Source organism: Lampetra fluviatilis, chromosome 12 (assembly GCF_964198595.1).
Source record: "Lampetra fluviatilis chromosome 12, kcLamFluv1.1, whole genome shotgun sequence".
In the NCBI taxonomy this organism is placed as follows: Eukaryota; Metazoa; Chordata; class Hyperoartia; order Petromyzontiformes; family Petromyzontidae; genus Lampetra; species Lampetra fluviatilis.
In genome coordinates, this window is record NC_136286.1 from 12,219,572 (window position 1) to 12,243,940 (window position 24,369).

Consider the following 24,369-nt stretch of genomic DNA (forward strand, 5'->3'; position numbering starts at 1 on the left):
CGACCCGAGTTCGATTCCTGCTCACGGCCAACACCAGTGACGATTATGTGAACCAGCCCTGGGCCTCCACTTGGTCGGCTCAGCCTCAAATGAGTACCTATTGCCGCGAGGGGTGTGGTGCTGGCCACCCTTCCCATTGTTTGCCGTGGCCTTAATAGGTTCTCGCTAACAGCACGTGCCCGTGTTAAGGATATAAGGGAGATCTGTGTGTTTATTTGTATCCCTTTGTGTATATGTATATCTGTGTGTGCGTGCCAATTTGTGCACGTGCTCTTGTGAATGGTGCACGTTGCCCTGTGCCCCCTGCCACTCGGCCCGTGCAGACAGCCTGCTGATTGACTATCAGTTCACGTTCAGCCTATCGCTGGAGGACGACAAACATTACACCTCCATCAACTTCATGGCCACGCCGGAGGAGGTGGGTATTGGTCTTGTCCAGCAGTGCGCTTGCCGTGTCGGTGTGTGTGCGCGAGTGTGTCTGCGCGCGTGATCGTGCACGCGTGACAATGATAGCTCAGCCGCTAGTGCACTCTGCCTTGATCCCGGGTTCAAGTCTGGGCCATGTACACCAGTTATGGAACCTTTCCCATCCCTCCAAAATTTCTTAAAAATTGCACTGCGCATTGCATCGTTCACATTGTTTCAGTGTAATTAAAATAATGCCGTTTGCCCAGATACATTTCACGAAGTTTAATCTGAAAACACTCAAAGACATTTTTGAACAGCTTATTAAGTTCTGTAAAGCAAATGTGACGTTGCCCTGCATGTGGCTTTTGCCGCTAATGTGGCCACAATCTTGATATTTAACCATGCATGGCTTGCCTGGCCTTCAGTGTCGTTGCTATATTATTTATTTGGAAGATGCCCTCAACTGGAATATTCAATGATGATTTTTATTTTATTGTTGGTGAGGGAGGGAGGGAGGGGACGGCTTTAGCTGAAACATTGTACTTCAATTTTTAATATGGCGGTCACTCTAGAATCGCCTCTTTGGTTCATTAGTGCATTGCGGAGTCTAGGATTCGTGTTAACATGGAGAGATTGTAAGGTAGAGAAAAGTAGGTACTCTCATTTTTGGGTTTAGATCATGTAAATGTGTTGTGCACCTGTCTCCAGCCCAACACAGCCAATTGGTGAAGTCTGTCAGTTGAATTAAACGTGCCAATGTGTTGCTACTTTTGCCCCGACAACCCTCGCCCTGACTCCCTTCTACATCCTGCGTGCCTTTCATTGGCTGCCCATTTCGACCATAATTACCTTCAAGATCGCTTGCCTCTGCTATCACGTCCTAAAAGCCTTACACACTTCAACGAAGCATAGACAACGGTCCTCATTGTTTCTTCTTCGCAGCCCCATCCCGTCCCCCCCCCTATTCACATCCGTAAAGATCAATAAGTTTCTTTGTTCAAACATCATCGAAAGGCGCATTTTTTCAGCTCGACATTTAACCACCGAGTCTCCCTGGAACCGCGCGACACAATCTGACACCGAGCTCAGCTCCGCGCCGCACAATTGCGTCTTCAGTCCTCAACGTTGCGCGCATTATTAATTATGGTATTATTATTACTTGAGCACACCGGTGTCTAAGAGAGCTATTGCCTGATGATGATGGTTGTAATCACCAGCGAAACGTCGCACTCAATTGTAAATCTTGTGGGTATACATTTAAATAATAAATAATATTGGTCACAAAAGTCTCTACGTGTTAAATTTGCGGTTTGTGACTTGCTCATGCTGCTAAAGGAGGGAAAAGGGCATTTTTTTCCGTTCCTTTTTCAGGAGCCTCCTTTCCACGCCGTACGAAAGATATCCTGAGTTGATTTTCAGAATACGAATCACTTTTGGCGCACACCACGCTAACCACGATAACCTTATTGACAAAGTGTTTTATGCGCGCTTGCAACGATCACTAAGTGGTCGGGGCGCTAGACCGTAGCCAGATTATGAATGCGAGGGATGGCACTATTGGTGTTGCCACGTTGATAAAGAGCTGTCACATGCTTCACAATGACGTCACGATAATTACGATTGTGAATTTCATAGTCGGTTCGTATGATTCCTCTTTTACAAATGTCACGCGGGTATTTACGTCATCCCATATCAGTGTGATTAATCTTTTTGAATCTGTCTAGGCAGTTTCAGTCTCTTTTTTAATTGACTTTTTTGTAAGTGTATTTGTCTACGCAATTTACCTCCGTGACAGTCTTCAACTAATCATCTATTTTTGATGCAGCAGCACATAACCTCATGTTTATTATTATGTTCAACGGCTGTTCACTCATTTTTAAATGTGCTCAGCATACACTTGTAAATTTGAATGCAAAACATATTTACGAAAGCATCATAAATGTGCATATCTTGTTAACATTAATTACGTAAATTCATACTTGCCGATTTTCAATGCAACAGTTGGCAACTGTTTACTTGCGTGCGTTGACCACATGTCAAATGTACTGGATCAATCATGAAATAAATATAGAAACCCGTGAGGAATATTGGTTAATCACATTCATGGTTTCGGGAAAGAAATTGCCCGCCAAATATGTTGTGAAATGCCAAGCAGAAAATAAAATACGGAACGGTGATTTGTTGTAGGCCGGCATATGCGCAGTTTAGAAAAAAAATTATACTTTGCTTTCTTTGGCAGAAAAAATTGCGGCAATGAGATTGTCCTGGAAAGGGCACCTCCCCCATGTCCCCGCTCGCTGCTACAAACTAACTTGTTTTGCGCCATCAAGCAAAATAATCCAGAGGGGCAAATTTGACGGTAACGAATCCTGTCGGATTGCTCCGACTGCTTATAATTGTATTATTATTAGCCGTAATTAGGTCTCCCTCACGGGCCTGGGGAGCAAAAGGGCAAGGCTAAGTTCCCCGCGCGATGCCTCTCCACCGCCACTGGCATCAGCCGCGCTTTGTGTGTGTGGGGGTGGGGGCACTTCGTCAGCACCGCGCCGGGCTTGGCTTTACCTACGCGCTGTCCCGCGAAGTTCATTAGCTTCTGAAACTCCGACCTGGGATGCGCCGGGACCGCTTGCGCGATACGTCCTGAGCTGCGTACGTCCAGCCGCGTACGTCCGTGTGATTCGTGCAGATGCACAAAGCTTTACATTAATCCTTCCCGCCAGTAGCGCACTTTTATCCCGCCGTCAACGAGCGATGAGCTGAAGAAAAGGGATTACTCCCCCTCTGTAAATCCTTGACGTGGTGTCCAAGCATCGTGCTTCCACCCCCACACCCGCCACCCCCCCCCACTCGCGTGCAGTTTTAATGCACTAAACACGATTACAATTTAATGGGGAATAATTTGAATTCTGGAAGCTAATGTTTTTGTGAAGAGCTGATACACTGGCAATATAAATCCTGAAAGTTACAATATATTCCTGGTATCTTTATATGTATTCCATGTGGATGCATTTTAAGGACCGTATCTATCTCTCTTACGGAGCTTTAACAGTAAACAGTTGTGTTTGTATGTGTATCCATATATTGACGTGTATATGCTGTGTGCACACTGAATCCAGAGGTTTGTTCTCTAAAGAGCGCCATTCTTTTTTTTGTAATCTGTGTTTTTGTTGTCTCTGTTTTACAAACGAGATGTTTCGTATCTATTTTTTGTTTGTACGGTTATGCAAAAGGGGCTCCTGCTTCGCTCTTGTCCACCAACCACATTTAAAGTCCCAACTATAGATAGCGATCACGAATACGTCCTTTACCGTACGACAGCAATCCACACGTTTGTTTAATTTAACCGCCATTAATATGTGGGTGATATATTTCCATAAATAAATTTTTTTAATGTATTGCAAACAAAAGGGATGATTGTGAGACACAATTGTTGCTGTCTGTGATTCTGTGCAGTCAAACCGAGACCTCGACATGTTCATCAACACATCCAAGAACGTGAACCTCAATATCACTTGGTCTTCCGGCTCCACAGGTAAGGGGGGGGGGGGAGGTTGGGGGCACGTTTGGTCGTGAAGCCACCAAATAAATGAACGACGCACTCCTTGGGTGTTTCAGGACTTGCCATCTATTCTGTTCACGTATTTTCTGTCATCAAAACATGTTTTTACGGTGTAGTTTTTTCAGATATTCTATATTTTTTTTAATAAATCAGGCACTGGTATAAGCCGCGTGAGTATGTTTTCACTGTTGTGTACTGAATTAACATTTACGGTTAACATCCAGGATGCATGGTATATTTTATAGTTGACCTCATGCAATAATTGCACTTTTGGCTTATAATAATATTTTTTTATAAGATTTAAGTAATATTTTTGGTTTACCATCATACATTTACGTCTCTTACGATATACACACACACTGACGATTATATTATCAATGTATCGCTTGTGAATCTTCACGCAATTAAACCAATGCATTGAATGAATTACGTTCATTATGAATGCAGTAACACGTACACAACTGTTGCTATGAGTGCAGAGTTATAATTGTGGACTTTTGCACCGCTATGACGAGTTCATACGTTCTGCACTCTGGGAGTTAACCGTGCTTGTATTCGAAGCGGCGTTGATGCGCCGGGTAAATTGTTCCCGGCATCCTGACACAAGCGAGGACGTGTGTGGAAGTTAACGTAATTCGGCCATAGCGCCGTCCCGAAGCCAGGTTTCTGAAACACGAGTACCAACGCTCGTACGTTCATCCTCGCTGTTCTCCCCACAACTCCATTAGGAATAGATGACTCTGTGTTCTACCTGCACGCACAACGATGTCGTTGGTGATATTCTAAGCGGAAAATTACCGCTTTCACCCTTAATGCGTGTAACCGTGCTTTGTTATTCTAAGAACAAATTAAACAAAACAGCATTTACTGCATTATCCTAAGGAAATGATGAACTGCTACATGAATCACTTCTAATGGTGCATGCCGATTTGTTTTAAGCGCCACAATTGCGTGCACTCATTGCATTTAGTTTCGTGAGAACTGGCAATGGAGCGTTGTGATGTCACGGACGAGGTTTAATATGCCTCGATTGTAAAATATAATTTGAGCCCATTTGAGGAATTTTTGGCCCGCATTTCTTTAATCCCCATTGTGCAAATGCTTGCTTAAATTCTGGTTTAAGTTAATTTGCAATTTTAAAGCTTTCTTTTTGGTGTGGAAGAAAATGTATGAAAGATCGGTATACTCTGCAGATGAATTTTGTTCTTGTTTTGGTTTTTCCATTGTGCCATTTTAACTCACATTCAATAGTTCTCATCAAATTTACGGGTGACATTTTAGAGAGTACATTATTCATTCAATACTCTGGGGTACAGCAAACTCATTTACACTTCTGGCAGTGTGTCGACAATAATTTATTTGTGCAAGGATTCCCAGCACGTTTTAAAAATGTATGCAGGAGTTCCAGGATAAGTGGGAGCAGATGGGCAGCACTTTTTAAATCTCTGGCCGTGTCAAATGCTAAAGAATAAGTTGATCAAGTTAAACGTTACTCTGTGGATTTTTATATTTGCTGAGTATGTATGCAAATGAAAATGTCCTCGCAATTTGAATGCACGTGTGCACAAATATGCTCGCACATACTCATTGCCACGTAGGCTGTACATAAACAATTAATTTTCGCGCTTCTTGATACATGTTGAGATTTAAAAGCATTACATGATTGAAACATACTTTATCCGCTGTAACGGTTTAAGGGCTGTGTTCATGAAAAATTCCCAGTTTAAATTTTCCATTCTTTATTGTCACGTTTCATTGTTGCCATGAAAACTTGCATCGCTATTCAGTCCACGCCTGCTTTGGCTTGTTATTATTTGAGACGTGTGTGTGTGCGCACGCGAGAGTTTTTTTGGGGCGTGCATACGCGTGCATTTACGTTTCTATGCACACACGCACTTGCGTTTTTCTTGTCCGTGCACATGACCGTGCGTGACATTTGCTTGTGCACATGTGTTGTGTGCGTTCCCCAGCGGGCACTATGATGGGCGAAGAGGTGCTCATCGTTTCGAAGGCTCAGATCCGTGAATACAAAAGCTCCTTTTCAAACGAGAAGTTTGACTTTCGAGGAAACCCCAACATCACCTTCTATGTCTACGTCAGCAACTTCACGTGGCCGGTCAAGATACAGGTTTGTTTTTATGGCGCAAGTTATGAGATGTGAACGGATTAATGGTCATAATTCTAAAAATCAATCTGTTTCACATTCTGCATTTTGCTTATCCCTTGTGCAATATTATAACCTTCATATTGATTGATGCTGTGCTCAGCGGATGCTTTGAAGATGCTTTAAAATGTTAAAATGCAGTACAACTTGAGCGTTATTAATTTCGTAACGTAGCGCAGCATATTATAATTGCAATGATTCAACGGCATATTTCTGCCATGGGAAAATGGAGCCATGCACAAATACTGCTTGATTGGTGGTTGTCAGTTGAGCTGGAGTTTGTCTTTGTTGATCGGGAATAGTGTCAGCGTATAATAAGGCTAAAGGGATTACTGTATGGTGTGGCAAGATTACTGGGAAACTTTTTTCATACGTTGCCACATTTCTCTCATCTCCGTCCCAAGTGGATAGGTTTTTTTTGTACCAATTCTCTCTTGGAAGGTGGTTTAAACCTCTATTCTTGGTTTTGGAAAAATCCAAAAAGCCTTCAAAATCCCTGCCAGCTTTTGGACAGGAGGGTAATTGGGATTAGGTGCCTGCACTTGTAGTCCAGTGTGTCTCATGTGTGGGCCCTTGCCCAACAGTTGTGAGCAGGTGTTGTGCACACGTGTGTTTAACATTTTTTAATCGGTTGTATCTGGGACAGTGTGCTTGAGTGCCAACTCTGTCGTGGACAGTGCTGTGGGGGGAGGGCCAATGCCGATTGGCCTCTCCCCTCATGGCGTCTGTGACCACCACAGTGGCTAAACGGGGGCTCTGGACGGGTGCGAGGGGCTGGTAACCCCTCCACCTTCAATTAATTAGCACTAAACCACGACTTAAATATGTAACTAATAAGCTTGTGACGGAGGCCCCGGGGGGACAGGCGTTTATGACGTCTCCTGGCCAAACCCCAATTGGCGGAGCCAGGAGATTGAATCTTTACCCTCGGGGCTCCTCCAGAAACAACAAAAAACCACTACGGATGGCCACGTAGAATGTTCGAACTCTCACTGCGGAGGAGAAGCTGCCACTCCTCTGTCGGGAGCTGGACCGGTACCGCCTGGATCTCTGTGGCATTCAGGAGGTCCGGTGGACCGGTTTTGGCTCCTGCCACCATGAGGGGTGGACAGTCCTCTACTCGGGGCAGGAGACTGCCAAACAACAGGGTGTAGCTCTTCTTCTGAACAAAAGAATGAAGGGGGCGTGGGAGCGTGGCAGTGAGGTGTGGGAAGCTGTAAGCCCCAGGCTACTTAGGGCTCGCCTTCCCATCAACCGGAGGCGAGTAGTGGTGGTCGTGGTTACTTCTGCCCCCACCGAAGACGAAGGAGGGATGCAGGGATGCAGGCAAAGCCGATGAGTCAGATGCCTTCTATGACCTCCTGTCACAGGTGCTGGCTAAAGTGTTCACTTTTGGTTTCACATTTTTTTTTGCTGAATTATTGGATTAATTCTGGAGGTAATCTTTGCATGAATTGCAAACATTACAGATTGTGTACTGGGTTAATTAGGTCTTTCTAGCCAGGTGGGGGGCCTGTTGAGAGACAATGCAGGATCATATCTGCAATGGTGACCTTCGTATTAACATTTCAGCAGCATTTAAATTGGGGAGAAAAAATAAAACTTCATTCTACTCCAGTGAAAGTTAAAATATACAGATACTCTAACGTTACAGTGTTAGAATGCTAAAACAGGTCTCATACATTTATGGAACTTCTCACTCCCAATGGTGTAGGGTGAAGCTTTCATCAAGACCACATCCCATAGCCAATGGCTCACTGCTCGGATTAAACAGAGCCCACTCCCTGAGATGGACTGTGGCATAGAGTATAAGTATTGCATATTCGTCTTTAATGTTTTAAAACTAGTGAAATACATTTCGCTAAAGTTATATGTAGTAAGTGTTCATGCTTCTCTGAGAAAAAAAATCCCGTTTGTGTGTATTCTTAATATACGTGTTATGACCTGTTAACAGATGTCAAAGGCGTATGGCCAGAGTGGATTTCTATCGCAATTTAACCCTTTTCCATTCCGAAACGTCTGCAAGTTGCAGGGTGGGTGTCCCCTTCACCTCTGAATCTTGGCACCTGTAAGCAATTCAGCACTAATTTTAGTTATAGAGGCATAGCGCCATTGTTTTTAAATACATTGTATTCACCGCAGAGAACTGTATCTACACGGTCGCACTCTATGATAGCTGACGCCAAACTACGCCACACGCCCTCCCGCTTAAAACTTGTGCGAGCCTCGGTACTGATGAAGTAATTTTATAGTAGTTTTGATATCAGTTGTTTTTTTTGCAACAAAATAAGAGCCCAGTACAAGGTATGGGGGGCGGGAGGGGGGTGGGTACAAAAACTCTGCGGACTGAGGCCCGGCCTCTGTACTCCTGGGTCCACAGATGGGGAGGATATTGGGCTCACTGCCCCACACACGTGGGGAGACTGCGAGCGGGAGCATCGGTGAGGTTGTTATATAGGGAGGGGAAAATTCGGGATAAGGGACAAAAGTATGGGGAAGCCTTCATGCGCCTAATTGTACTCGTCCTCCTCAGAAGTCCCGCGGGGCGGTGACTAAATCCCGTCTATCCCCAGAGGGGGGAAGGGGGGGGCAACACCCCAAGCCCCCCCCCCACCTCCCTGCATGCAACAGCCCACAACAAGCTCCGTGGAGGCGGGGACCCTCTGGCTGCGAACTCTGTCGCTCTCCTCACCCTCCCCTCGAGCTTGTGGCTAGATGTTCTGATCACACGAGGGCTAAAATATTTGCCATGCCAGAGTTTCCATGAAGAAGTTGCCGTGATCCCCCTCCAGTTCGGCAGAGCGGCCCTGTACTTAGCTGTAATATCAAGGGTTTACAGTAATACGTACTCTAGATTGTTAAACACCGTTTTAGTTTCAGGCTACCCCCCGCCTCCCCGAGGGCTGTTTCAACTGAGGGGGTTGGGCTTTATACCGTAGACATGGTGAAGGAGTTCCACTGCATCTGAGCAAACCCTGGGGGGGCTTTTGTCGTGATGAACGGAGGTCAGTTGAGGAGTCTCAAGCCCGCATCATGTCAGGCATTTTATTTTCATCGGGGAAGGACAAACGCGTCTCGGCATTCCCGCACTCACCCCGACTGTGACGCAATGACCAAGGAGCAAAGCGATGGAAATGGGGGGGAAACGAACACCAAAACACCAACAACCTTGAGCCCAACCGCAAGCCTTGACACAAAAACAAATAAACCTCCTTGCGGTGAGACCAGAGAGCAGCCCTCGAAGCTGGGACGCCTGGTTCACTTTCCACACAACAATCCTCAACGAGGAAGGGGGTCAAACAGAACTACATTACTGACTACCATCCACGCTCTCAAGCCACCCGACAGGAGATGGAGACACCGGAAAAAGAATGGGGGCGGGGTAAGGGGGGGGATAGAGGAAAGGGGGGCGGGAAAAGGAGAAAAACAAAGTGGGAGAGGGAAAAGAGAAAGGGGAGAGACGCACCGACACACGAGTAGAGGACATCCAGGGCAACCCCAAGTGAGGAAACTGGCAAGAGGGAAGGGGACAGAACCAGGGTGAAGAAGAGGTGAGGGAAAGGAGACACGGCCACAGTCATTCCAACCCCCAAGTCCAGTGCGTATCTCAAGGCGGGGAGGGGAGAGAGAGGGTTGGGTTTGTTTGTTTTACAGTCAGGGTCAGAGAGATCCGTTTTGCACTGCTCGCTCGGCCCATGATGTCAGCGGCAGTGCTCTTCCAGTTTCGTTTTGACGGTGTACAAGTACCTCGTCGGAATGGGTTCACCGCGGAAAGTAGTACGAGAAACTACGGAGAAGAGAACCCATCAGCACACGTATGGTGCTGCTAAGTAGGTGTCTGACATGAATGGTACTGTTAAGGGCCTCATTGAACGGATTAGGTTGGGTATTGCTGCGAGGCATACATCACTTCCATTGCCTGCTGCTGCTGCTGCTATTTCAAGTGTCTGCTAGGTGGTTATAGTCAACTTGTTAGTACTGAGAGCTGTTGAATTAACCGTAACCCTTCAATTCCAATGCTAAATTTGACCATTTAAAAGGCTCCTGCGCATATAAATCAGCAAATTTATTTATCGCATGTGATTCAAATTGACAGACCTTACAAATTGCATGCAATAGTTTGTGTTCAAATTTGTATGCAATTGGAATGAAACTACGGATCTCCTATTAGTTGATTTTACTCAAACAGCTTATATGAGACGTATAAATAATACCGGCCACTTTACGTTGGAGCAAAAGGGCACCGCTCACGTTTAGATGTAGTGGACCTGACACTGACTGACTGATATCGGAATAGGGGGGCGGACTGATCATGCAAAGCTGGTACCGTTGCATGTGCATTTGCTGGCACTGACTACATCAGCTAGGCTTGCCATCTGAGTGTCGTTCGCCATAGGTGGCAATTTGTTACTCAGAAAATGCGTGAATACAAAATGCGTATCTGCTTGTTATTTATCGGCACTCTGCGATGGTTAACGTTCTGTCCGGCTGCTTTTCACGATTGAATCTCTCTCGACAGAAATTCAAGGAAGGCTATTTCCTCCGTCTACAATTTCTCTCAAACAATGTCTGAAACTTTCCAACAGTTTTGCCTTATATTCTGATAAAGGACCAATTCCTGGAATTTTAAAGCGGATTGGGAAATCTTTTCAACAGGAGGGAACACACTATGAGATTCAGTAGACCTCCTTCGAAGCATCAGGAACCAAGCTAAAAGTAACTTGATAAAAGGTTGAGAACATCCAAGGGCTGAAAGAATAGGTTACCCCGGCAGAGGCTGAAATATTTGAAAACGGATGAAATCGGGGAAAGCAGCAGGAGTGAGATGATAAAAGTAGGAAGCTGAAAGATTTTGGAAGCAATGTGTGAGAATCAAGGCCCACGAAGCCACGAATAGTCGCCACAGAGCTGGGAAAAATGTCATTAAACCATTGCATAAGTAGGGCGATATACATTTCTGTTGTGGTAACTCTGAAGGGATGTGTTTACTAAGCATACCCGGGAAGGAGTTCACCCTCTAAGGCCTGGTCTCAGATGTACAGAACAGACCTCAGAGGTTGAGTATCGACTTTTCAAACACCGTGGGATCTTAGTGAGTATCCAGAGGCAATGGCCAGTATTGGTGGCATCAAGACCCTTGGTTATTATTCTTCACCTTCACTTGACCCTTTGCTAATAACATTGCGTAAAAATAGCCTTTGTCAAGAATATATGAAAAAGAATGATATTTATACTTAATCAATTGACGCTACTAATGTAAAAAAATAATTTAAGTTAGTAAAATGAAGGGGGAAAAAACCCCTCTATGATATCATCCTTATACTGTGATATCCTTAAACCAATTTCACTCTTCTTTACGTGTGTTCATGTCTCATCGACCTCAATTTGGAAATCATCGCTGTAGTTTATCTCTTATTATATACAAAACGTCCATTGTCATTGCGCTCCTTTGGGTGACCACATTTTTGACGTGCGACCACACCAATGGTGTGTCCTCGAGCACTCGTTCTATTGCCAAGAGAGTATCCTCGCCACCGTCATTTGCTTATCACGTAATGTCTGTCTTCATACATCAACGATGAATGTTGATTGACTTAATGAGCAAGTGACTCATCCCTCAAGTGCCACACCCACCATTGCAATGCAAAAGGTGGGGCCATATATTTATTGTTCGCTTGTTACAGGAAGGTTCTTGTGAATTCCTTTCATGTTTTCACTTCCATGTGCCTCCCCCTCTCCCGTGTTTTCATCACGTGGGAACAGTTATAGTTAACGAGCTTTTCTGCCCGTCCAAGGACGGGTGTATATTGCAGTAAATCTGAAATATTCAATAGAAAAATAGTTCAGCTCATGATTATTAATGAGGTGGGGGTTTCCCCATGTGGAGTGACGTCACCCGCTAATGGTTATTAGGGAGGGCTGCAGCATGTGGAGTGTGCGGCCTTGTGCGTTAGTGTAAATTTACACGTGGGCATGAATATTAATGACGGGGGGGGGGGGCCTCTTTTGCAGTGACCTCACGCACGGATGTAGCACTGTGCTGCGTAGATACATTTTTTACCGTCACTCTCTGTAAAGAGACGTCATATTTGAAGCGACTTTGCGTAAAAAATTATTTGATTCAGCTCGACTTTCCTCTGCGTTACTGTAAAAGTCCACCCACTCAAGAATGTTAATGAGGTTGGGCCTCATGTGGAGTGACGTCACGTGGGGGGGGTGGGCCTCGTATGGAGTGACGTCATGCGCTGGACGGACAGATATTTCAGGGTGATTATAGTAGGTAGTGGATAAAAATGATTATAACGCGAAGGCATGTATCAAATAAGTTATTAATTGGCCTGCTTAGTAGGGGCAAAAATATGCTAAATTATGCCATGGAATAGATTACATGCAATACAGTCCTTAACTTAAGATGTCACAGTCTCATCAGATTGATTCATTTACGTACATGTATTTTAAATGCATTGTACAAAAATGATGGTATCACCCTTTTTTCAAGGCACATCGTTGCTCATTGTTTTGATATATTCTGTGCGGTAGTGCTTTACAAATGTTGTGCACTTATGTTTTATATATTTTTTAAAAACCCTGCTAAATGATTTACAGTGAGGTTTACAGAAAGTCACCCGCTCAACCGCGGGGCGTTGCGTTGCTGAAAATCGCCGCGAAAAACGAATTCGTGTTAAGCGGGGAGTCATCTTCCCGTAAGGATATAACGGTAAAGGCGGGGGCACCGTTCCAGCACGTGATTTTATCATTGTTTTACGTGTTTCTTTTAAAATGTGTTGTGTTTGTATAGTTTTTTACATAAATATTCAGTTTGACAGTCATTTATTTAAATATAAAGTGCGTGTGTGTGTGTGAGAGAGATGGCGAGTGAAAGAGATAAGGGGCGAGACCGAGGAAGAGGAAGGCACAGCACGCATCAGTACGCAGTAACATACAGGATCAGTACTACATTACTTCAGTACCAGCGCGATGGTACTTAATAAGTACCAGCTCCCAGAATGACCGAACAACGCTGCCAACACCCACGCCGCTCAGAAAAGTAGCCCGTCACGCGCAAGACCCGGGCGTGGTGAGCGTAATAAGAGCTTGGAGAAATGCATGCTGGGAATGACACAGAAAGAGGATTAGAGATCACGTGCAGGTTAATGACGTCCAAAATTACAGAGAGAATTAAGCGGGCTGGGCCAGGATACGTTAACCAGAAGGGATGATGGAAGGTGGTCAAGGATGATAACGGAGTGGCAGCCAAGGAATGGATTGAGGTCCACTGCGGACATGGAGTGATGAGACCAGTTCATGTGCAGGTGCTGATGTCTTGGGGCGGTGGGGGACTTTCATCCAGCAGTGGATTGACAAAGGGCCCTCGTATTATTTATTTAAAATAATGATCGCACGCGGTGCTTCTTCTTTCACGTGCTTCGGAGTTGATCAGTAGCATTGGCGAGCCAATGGACAGCTTCGTTTGTAGCCTCGTGTGAGTGTCTGGAAGGGCGCTAAGCCAGTGATCGAAGTGGCCAGTTGGCGTCCCAGTGTGCCTCGTGGGTTGACCGCGGGCGCAGTGGGCTCCTCTTCATTGTCTATTGACGTGGAAGCCGGGAGGTTCCTCTGTGGGTTCAGAGTTTAAGTGCTTCTCAGGCAACACTGGCTTCGGCCCAAGTTGCTCACCCACTGTGCCTTAGGTTTGAATGGTGGGCACTCTTGAGAGCTGCTTCAGTGTGACGTGCATGCTCGTGTGAAAGCTCGCATTGTGCATGCGAAGCGACACGCACCTCATCTGCAAGCTCCAGGTCCGCGTAGGAATGGGGGCACGTGGCTTGATGTTTGTTCATGGTGACATTTGAAGAGCGCGCCAAGCGGTCTGCAATGAATACATTAACTTGATTTGCTGTACTGCTCACCTTTGTCCAAACACATTAATAAGTAACGCCGAACTGTTCCACTGACATTGTGGCGTAACTTTGTTTGAAAGGAGTCGCCTCATAGGATTGTACAATGCCAACAACATTGCATAATTTACCATCTTTGCCTTTGTGAACATCCAGTTCAGTGCGTATCCAGTTTATTAATAGAGTTGGCAGTATTTATGTTAATTATATGTACACATTTTTGTCTTGGGGGGGGGGGGTGGTAAACGATTCAGATTCTCCCTCGTACAATACATCTGACATCTGAAGAGACGTTCCAGAAGAGATGTTCCAGGGCACACTAGCGGTCTTCATTTGACAAGCACCACGTACGTGTAGGAGAGTTTATCCGCGAGGCTCCCCCCGTGAGTTACTCCCCACACCCGGTGTCTATATCTCGACAGCAACTGTCACTCTTCGCTCGCCAGTTGTCCAAGTAGTTTTAAACTGTGCCCCTTTCTTTAAAAAAAACCCAACGATTTCAGAGCCGTTCTACATTGAAGCCAAGGCCTCGTGCCTCCGCTCAATGCAAGAGCCGTTTCGGGGCCAATGTAGACAAATTATTATCGAGGCTTCATTCTCCCTTTTCCTATGCGTATGTACATTGTCAGTAGACCCCCCCCCCCCCATACGCAAGCGTACGCGTTTGGGTTAACTCCCCCCTCCCCCTCCATGCGTACGCACTAAATGGATGGCCGGTTACTCTGCGCGAGGTGTTCAAGTGACGCTGTCACGTGCCGGCTCTGGCGTCGACATCTTCACCGTGGAATGTAAAAAATATTTGAGCTTAATGGTAATGGCGAGGCACCGCGGTACATGAAACGGAATTGGGTATCAATAAGTTGAGTACGTTATTGCGAAAGTACGTGACAAGGGAGAAGGCGTACATCGATGTGTCGCTGTTTATTCATAATTATAATTATTAGTTTAATGCAGTGCTGTCCAATATTAATGCAGTGCCAATGAAACACCAACAGAGGGAAATTCTGGCAAAAGTGCTTTGAAAACAAGTCTGCTTGTACACTACCAGTCTTCAGAAGTTATCTTGGCTGTTTTTTAATATTTACTCTCTCTCTGCCTTCTGTTGTTTGAGCCCTCCCCGTTGAGCCTCTCTCTGTACTCGCAGTGTTTACACACACACACGGACGGTGCTGCGAATGCACACAACTCTTGGGCATTGCCCTTGTGTGTATACACGGTGCATTGTTGTGTCACTTTGAAACAATATTTATGCTCGCCCATTTCACTCTGGTACCACGCTCTATCGCAGGAATGCAGGCGCTTAATTTCACCGAATCTCAACTGTTTTTGTTATTGTTAGTTGTGCACCAGACTCCCCCTGGCAGGTTGTGCAGCGACGGCGCGTAATGAACGCCGCGCTGACATACGTGTCGACAGGTGACGCCTATCACCAGCAATGCGTGGTTTTTCTGGGGGCGTTTGATTTCATTTCAGTTTTAGTGCCCCCAGTGTGTTACATATAAGCAGCGCAACATCATCAAGAGATATTTAGTTTGCCTTATTTCTAAGGTCTTTGCTGACGCCTCTTGACTTGTTTGGTGTGGGGGTGGTTGCAGCTTCGAAATGCAGGGGTGGGTGGGGAATTGAAATCGTCAACAATATACGGAGTGTGTTCACACTGCGCCACGGTTGTCCAGGCTTTTGTAAATGAATTTCCAGGTGATCTTTAGGATGTGCAGTCTTGTGCATTGCTTTGCATCGGATTGCACTGACTGGGTAGGTTAACCGTAATATCGTTTTTTTTTTTTGGGGTGAGATTACGTGTATATATAAATGTGTCCTGAAACCCGCCACCACCCGACACAGCCAATCAGTAAGGTTTGTCACGTAAACAAAACATGCCAATTAGTTACTAGTACAGCACAGCGGTGTGTTTGAGAGTAAACGCACAACATTTACAATTCGAGTATCGTGACGTTTCGCCAGTAATTACAACCAGCATCATCAGGCGACAGCCAGAGTTGTGGAGAAACCCTCCTCCTGTGTCGGTCTTAGATACAGGGGATTCATGTGATGTCGTCACTTGTGAGCCAATCAGCTGTGAAGGCTGGGGGGGGGGGGTTAATGGATGCATATAGATCACAATAGGTATCCATTACTGCATACGTGTTAAACTGGGAGGGTTAAATAGTTTTTTTTGTGTGTTCAGTTGTTTAAGGGGTTATAGACGTGGTGTCTTGTATTGGCAAATAATGACTGATATGGGAGAGCCGAGAATGGCAGATCAGAGTTGTTTACAAAAGACAAATTTGGGGCCGGAGTACAGAATGACTTGGGCTATTCTAGACATTGCATATGCTGAGTTAGGGCGTAAATTAGGGGTGTTCAAGACCACCCTATAGTCCACAATAATTACTCCCAGTCCACACGCTCGCACCTTTTCGCAAACACACCCACATGCACACAACTTCACAAATACACACGCGGAGACACAAACGTACACAGCAACGCACTCACAAACACACACGTTGGCACAATTGAAAGACGCACACTATCATGAATAAATACACGCAAAAGCACTCTCTCACGCACATAAAGACATCCCCAACGCACGCATTCACACAAATAATGCACCCAAAACACACAATGGCATTACTTACAAAAATCATTAAAAAAATATATTCTCATATACCTACTTGAAGCGCTCTAAATGGTGATGTCACTGCAGCCATGTTGCAGCGGGACCTCACGGTAGCCGTGTTGCAAGGAGGGGGGGGGGTTATTTTTGGCAGCTGATTGGCTGGTGCGGTGGGAATGATGCCAATCCCAAGAAACCAGCCTTGCAATCTCGCAAAGACACGCAAATGTACTTTGCCGTTTTGACCTACGCAGTTTTCGATCCCATGGCGCATATTTTTTCCTTACTCGAAGTCTCCTGTTTTCTTAAGTGCTCCAACAGACTTTGAATGGACGGCTCTATTTTTAGATTTGTTATTTGGGATGGTGGATAATGATATGGAAAGGGGCTGGGGGTGAGCGGGAAGAGGTTTTTTTTGTGTGGGGTGGAGTGGGGTTCGGGATGTTGATCGGGAGCTCTGTGGAACTTGTGAGTGGAAATGCCAGCAGTATGATCGACCTTTTTTGATATTTAGGTTTTTTTGTTTGCAATAGCCTGTTGTTTGTTGACATGCTGTTTGAATTTGTATTGGAGTTATAATATTTCCTCCATTGGTGCTGGGTTATTGGCCATGTTGATTTACTTTTCGAATTGAATAGTTGATCTTTTCAACAACAGACACAAAGAATTGGGGTACACAGCCACCGAGCGACCGACGGCACCCTCGCACAAGCGTGGCGATTCCCACCCATGCTCCGCTCGAGGGAGTCGTCTTTAAGTTCTTCGTAACTCCGGGACTCGATTCAGCTTTCGCATTGAATGCGCACGTGGCCGGTGAATGTCGGCGAATGCCGCCGCTGATTGGGAAACATTAACGGGCTGTGTCTCGCTCCACACTGGGGGAGAGACGTCTTCTACGAACGGGCAAACTACTCATCGTTGGTCCCTGTCCACCCATTCCGTGAGCTTGAGACAAAATCAATTAAGTAACCATCTTTGAAATGAAATAATAATAAAATATATACAAGCAGCCGGATGGACGGTTAGAGAATGGGTTGCGAGGGTATTTCGGGCTCGCCAAAGGTTCCACGCGTAGGTGTGCGGTTCCGGGTTATCTTAACAAGGGTTGGCGGGAGAGAAAGAAATCAAGTTGCGCGAGTAAAGTGAGAGTGCAAGCCTATGGGAAACGGAGTTGCCTTTATGCTCATCATCTATTGTTGTAGACCTTTGACGGATCGATGTGTGTTGTGGGACCGGGGCCATTGTTCAACTTTCTTTTTTACCCCCCTCCACCGCCGCACACACCTCGCCGCGTTCCTCCAATCTCGCCGCACTCATCGTCAGCTCTCCGAGCCGAAGGCACTTCCGCTGAATGTTAAAGCGATCCGCGTTAATGTGCAGTTTTCTATATTTTTATCTCGTCTGCTGCAGCATTATTCTCTCCTGGGGTCGGGGGGGGGGGGAGCGAAAAAAACAACACGTCACAGACAACGAAAGTGATTGCCCATTTTTTTAAGTATCTTGCACATTAGGTTGCAGTGCTGCTCGTACTCTTAGCTGCTGTGGGGTAATGGTTAAAGCAAATTTTGGTGCTAAATCTCCAAAGATATAGCAGCAGCTAACTGCTCGGAACTAAAGTCAGCCTGGAGGCAATGACGTCTGCCTGTTTCCATGGCGATAGAGCATGACAATTAAATCGTGCTGCCTTGTTTATGTCAAACTTTGCTCTCTCAGATCTATGGGGTTCATAATATTGTTTTTCGAAAACACACGCTTTTGAAGGATGCTTCAGTTTGCAGCCAGTGAGAAAGATACCTTTTACCCCACACCCCCCACTCTTTGTCGCTTTATTGCACCCTAAAATGACTAACCCACCGCAAGTAGAAAGCCTACTGCGTCTGCAAATGCTGTGGTGATTAATATAATGATAGGTGGTCTCGCATGTCATTTATTCTTCTCTCTGCACCTGTGCGTCACCAGAACACCGGCGCTATGGCAGTGATTGCCTTGGCAAGGAATCGGCAAGCGCAGCTGTTTTTTTGTGTTTTGTTCCAGCAACAAAACAATGTCAACAGAGGTGATCTGTTATTGCTTCTTCGTGTAAACCAACCACATGGCTTCTCAGACACAAATGCATCATGTCCAATCAAATTGTAATCAACTACTTCTGTGCACGTGCGCTTAATGGCGCAGATTCACCCTCAAACTAACTTCACATCAAGCACAAAAAACGAATATTTTTTTAAGTTTTATCTGTTTCTTAAGTATTGTAACTCTTACAAAAAGTATGGGTGTCATTTATTTTATCTGTAATCTTTAAATACCTAAATGGGACTGACTGCAATAAGATGACTTTAGCTTCTCTGTGACATTGGCACAGTTCAAAGCTAGCTAGTGAGTCTAGTTGTCAGCCATATATGCTGCCCTGTCATGCCCACATGTTCACATGGCCTGCAGGTTCATACACTCGCTCACTCGCTAACTCCGCCACGCTCCAGGGCAAGAGCAGCTTTCCGCTTGAATTCTGCAGATCGGCCAGCGTCCCAGTGCTTGTGTGACCTTGCCGGCTGTGGCCAGCCAGAAAGCCTTCTCTGCAAATTATCATCTCCAACCGTGGCAGGCTGCATGCACAAACACTTTCTTGAGAGAATCAATCTACATCTCGGGCATACGCTGCAAAAAAATCGACAATTCATGCCAGCGTATGATTTACCCTTTTGTCTTGCTTCTCCACTTTGTTTTATTTTCAGTTGAAAGTAGGATGAAATAACATGAAAGGCAAAAACATGCTGGCATTTCATTTGATGACCACTGCTGTTTAAAAACACTATTGGAAAAATCCATATATATACACCCATAAATAAATAATATCTTGTGTATTATTCACATGCCTCAGAAACGTGTGCATGGCTGAAGGCAAGTGATCTTTTTTTTTGTGTATGTTGACCACCGCTTTCTTATGAACGTTAAAAGTGTTGTTGCGAGCTTGCATATCACGGCGTTAGTTTTGCGACCTGTTTTGCAAGCATTTTATAAATTGAAATGCTACGGCAGCATTGCCGGTTGGTTAAAAGCAAGCGGAGGTAAATAATTTACTGTATATTTAAACATAATTTTCTTGACATTTGCCCATAGAAAAAAGAACGGAACCCATTTTGGAATGAAGAGCGATGTGAAACTTTTTTTTCTGATTCGTTTTCTTTTCGTATGATCTCTAAAAAACGTCAAACATGAATGGTCAATGCACTGCTTTGTAAGCGTGAGGAGAATAATCAAATCACACTGCTATTAACAAATCTGTGCCTCGAGTTTCCTGGCTCGCTGTTGACTGGACTCCTCTCCACTCTAACAGTAACTCTGTTGATGTGAAGCTTTGGTGACTGCAGGAATCCATACTCTTTGGTTCTTTTGGTAAAGTCACGTGGGTAGAAATAAAATAGCTACGCGACTTTACCGAAAGAATCAAAGAGTATATAGTAACTCTGTTGTGAGTGGCTGAGTTGCTTTACCACCACCAGAACTATCTTGGCACCTGGTTGCACGGAATCTTTCGTCTACCAAATAAACATTCACTTGAATTGAAACGGGGCGTTGGGGGAGAAGTTCGGTGGATGAGACCCCAAAGGAAGTAACAAATACAGAGACGACTGACAGTTCATTGCTTTAACTTTTCAATTTATGCTCCGATTAATGCAATTCCTTCACCAGAATATTCTTAATATCCGAGAGAATATAAACACAGTCTCAGAATACATTTTTTCTTGGCATTTTACGACTTCATGAAATTACTGTAATAAACTTTCCTGGGGAGGTGCAGGCATTCTACATTGACACGCACTTATAGCTGAGCCGTTGGGTCGAATTAGCCTGGGGTATGAGACAATGATGCTTGCTGCTACGATCGAAATTAAGATTAAACTTCCTGTTCCTCGGAGAAAAATCTGCTCATTTTTAATTGTTCTCTTTTTATCCAATGTCAGCTCTGAGAGATTTTTGTTGGGTAAGATCGCATAAGTTTAAATGTGTCGTTAAACTCGCCACCACACGACACAGCCAACTAGTAAGGTTTGTCACGTCAACAGAACATGCCAATGCATTACTAGTACAGCACACCGGTGTGTTGGAGACCCAAGCCACAACATTTACAATCTGAGTACGACATTTCGCCAGTAATTACAACCAGCTTCATCAGGCGACAGCCAGATTTGTGGAGAAGTCCACCTGTTTCGTTCCTTAAATAGAGGGATAGATGTCACTTGTGAGCCCTTCACGTGCGAAGGGGGGGAGATTAATGAATTTCGATAATTCTCTAATTAGTCTTGGCCAGTGGTAACTAGTTTTGCACGGAACTTTAACATTATCAAAATCAATCGAGTGTGCTTGTTGGCACGCGTGTTCTGCCACTAACAACAGTTGTATTTGGGAGTATTTAATATTCTTTTGGTGTTCTTTTAGTCTCGTGCTGATCATTCGTCCTGTTTGCAACACAATAACAATTGAGATTTAAACATCATACCAGCAGTCAGTCCTGCAGTGCTGCAAGATGGTGTTAAATAAATAAAAAATGACATCCATATGATATGTTTGTATACTCAGGGTAAAATCAGGATCCACAACATTAAATTAAGGATGAAACTAAATATATACTGAATTCAACTCAATTTAAAATAATTGAAATGTAGGGGAGAGGATTAGGCTACATGTTAGGACAGAGGACAATGACTTAAAGCATTTGTATTATGCACAAATACATTTCATAACATGAGTAATGGTAATAATACAAAACAAGTCCTCTAAAGTTTGGCTGTGAAAATGTCACTTCTCGTGCCACAGCGATAACCTTAACTCTTGAGCAAAGGGGACGTGATTCTAAAGTTATACGCTGGCTGTGAGTTGATTCACACTGGATCCATCCTCGTCATCTGCAGTGTTTTGCTGCTTTTCACAGACCTGCTAAATGTGATATCGATGGGCAATATCCACTCACAAGAAAACACATTGAGGGTTGAACTTTGTGGCGTTAAAATGAAGTAGTTGAGGCAGTTTATGGTCAGCTGGTTTTCAAATGCACTGGGCCTTCCATCAGTGGCATCAGTGTGGAACATAGCTTAATTCAGCAGGGAGTTCAAAATCAATTGATGTCTATATTGACGATCACACTGAAAGCAACGCAGTCATTAAAATAAGAATATAAAAATAATAGCGGCAATGTAATTACGTCAATCCTGAAGTAGCTAATTTGCAAAATATTCCTGTAGCACTACCTTCCTGTAATAAGGGGCCATCCATTTAGTACGGACGAAAAAATCTTGTCAAAACTTGACCCTTCCCCCCCTCCCTGTACGCACGCGTACTTTTTACACCCCCCCCCCCCACCTTCGTACGTACGCCTGACGCAACCCCTCCCCCCCCCAATCGGCCGATATTTAATTCACGCATAAACGATCAAGGATGAATAATATTAACATGTTTAAGCAAACGGTCCACCTATCTAACTAATTTGAAGGCCAATATAGACAAATTATCGAGGCTTCATCCCCCTCCCTCTTTCCTATGCGTACATTGTCAGTAAGTAGACCGCCCATACGCAAGCGTACGCATTTGGGTTAACCCCCCCTCCCCCGACTATGCGTACGCACTAAATGGATGGCCCCTAATCAAACAGCGGCGGAGCACGCTGTTTGTGACATTGGTTGGTGTGTGCGCGTGCGTACACTTGTCCACTTTTTTTTCCTTTACCCTTGAGGGACGCTGCTCAACGGTCAAGCTGTCATCTTACGCCCCATTCGCAAACGGCGTCTAGTGGTGCAATTTCAAGGGTGACTTGCCGCTGACATCGGCGTGAATTTAAGGAGCAAATTCTTTGCCGAGCAGATTGTTCCGCGGTGAACCGGATGGTGAACCCTTCATCCTCACCCGTGCTGACATCTTCCTCGCATGCCCACCGACGTTTTTTTTCTCTTCTCTCTCTCGCCGAGTGCGACTGCTCCTTTCCAAACAGGAAGGGGGCTGCAGGGGGGTTGTGGGGAGCTTGTGTTTAATAACTCGAGCCCATTTATTTTACACTTAGAAACTCCACAATTCCATCTCGGCCCAGACATCGTTTCTTGCCTTTTTCCCCTCCATCCCCCTCTGCCTTGAACTGGGGTGGGGGGGGGTAGAAGGTTTTGCGCAGTGGGTAGGGGCTCTGCTGCCAGCGGGTTTGAGATAGTTTAACGGCGGGCTTGCGGATCGTGACGCAATTGTTCTTCGCCCAACATAAATGCTCCTCGTATTTTTTTGACCGATTGATATTTGAAAAGAAAAGCTTTGAATGTAGACAAAAGGTAAACCAAGTATGTGCAAAAGAAATGAAATCCACGTGCCACAAGTGGGCATGTATTTCACATGTTACTTGTGTGTCTCGATATTTTAAACGTCATGCGAAAGAGCGATGTTTTTGCAGACTTATCGATGTTTACGTAAACTGTGTTCATTATTTTCACGTGAAAGAGCGCCACGCGTTTTCCCCCACCAATTGTAATTCACAACAGAAACTTTAGTAAATGTTTTACATATTTTATGTAATACAGTTTTGAGAAGGTGATTGGCGTAAGTGGTCATTAACGCAAAAATAATTTGCATATCAATTATTTTGTCAAGGCGCTCTTCCCCCTCCAACCCAGCTTAAATATACACTCCAAGCCTGGTGGTGTTTCATTCAGACGCTGTCTTTCCGACAGACCTGTTCTTCACCTGAGGACGGCTGCTTGCGTTGTAGCCGAAACGTTGTGAGAATTATTTTATTATGTTTTATTATTATTATTTTATTATTTCCCTTCTACGGGACTGTACCGAAAGAACGAAGAAGATGTGTATAGTCGAGGATGACTTTTTCTACCGGGGGGGGGGGGTGATGTAGTGCTGATGCTTACGTGATCCGAGGGCGATAGTGTCAGGATGACGTCACGAGGAAAGGGACAGAGAGGTGACGTCACCGGGAAAAGCAGGGCGATGGGGGAGCTTCAGGCATGGAATCGGAGTGGGGTGGATGCGTGCGGCGTGAGCTGGTGCGGAGTAAAGACAAGTGTCGACCCTCGATCTTCGTCTGGTGGACTCTCCACAATTCTACGTAAAATATTTAGAAGTCTGATAGTGGTTGTGAGTGTCACCTGAATGTGAGCGGTGCATGGCCAATGTCAAGTGAGTTGCCTTCACCAACCCACCCCGTCCAGCGTGGTGAAGTATGGTCACGCAGCTTCACCCAATGGTAGTAATGTTGCAGGACCGTGAGAGGCGGTGGCCCCCGAGGCTTGGCGAGGCCTTCATCCAGCAGTGGATTGATCTTGGCTGATTATGTTTTGTAAAAAAAAATCCCCTTCAAATCGACAGAGGCATCCTGTATCATTGATGAAATGCATTTAGTGTTAATAATAACAATGTCCATAGCTCTAATGAGGCGTAAATATGTTTCGTACTGAGTATATGCAGTAAAAATCAATTAACTTTATGCGGAACTAGCATTTTTTTCGTTTTAGCATCTGAACGAATACATTTTCAAACAGACACGTACATGCATCGGGAGGGTTTATACACCGCACAACTTTTTTTTTATTCATAAGAACTTCTGGTGCAGGTGGTCGTGCAGGGGAAGTCGAGGAATTTGGGAGAGCATGTCCAGCTGATGCCACGCTTCACACGTGCACTGTGATTGTGTCTCTTGTATCATCTTACTGTCTATTGACAACTCTCCATTAATCCCAGACAT

The 24,369-nt window shown here is 44.9% G+C and overlaps 1 protein-coding gene across 4 annotated transcripts in view; it reads left to right on the plus strand.

The window, feature by feature from the left end:
• The window catches only part of ATRN (attractin), a 296,628-nt gene that overhangs the window by 156,367 nt on the left and 115,892 nt on the right, over positions 1 to 24,369 (plus strand). For all 4 annotated transcript variants that reach the window (XM_078861672.1, XM_078861673.1, XM_078861675.1 and 1 more), the window contains exons 22-24: positions 324 to 418; positions 3,862 to 3,940; positions 5,938 to 6,095. In XM_078861672.1, coding sequence (XP_078717798.1) covers positions 324 to 418; positions 3,862 to 3,940; positions 5,938 to 6,095 — 332 coding nt within the window. The remainder of the gene's footprint in view (positions 1 to 323; positions 419 to 3,861; positions 3,941 to 5,937; positions 6,096 to 24,369) is intronic.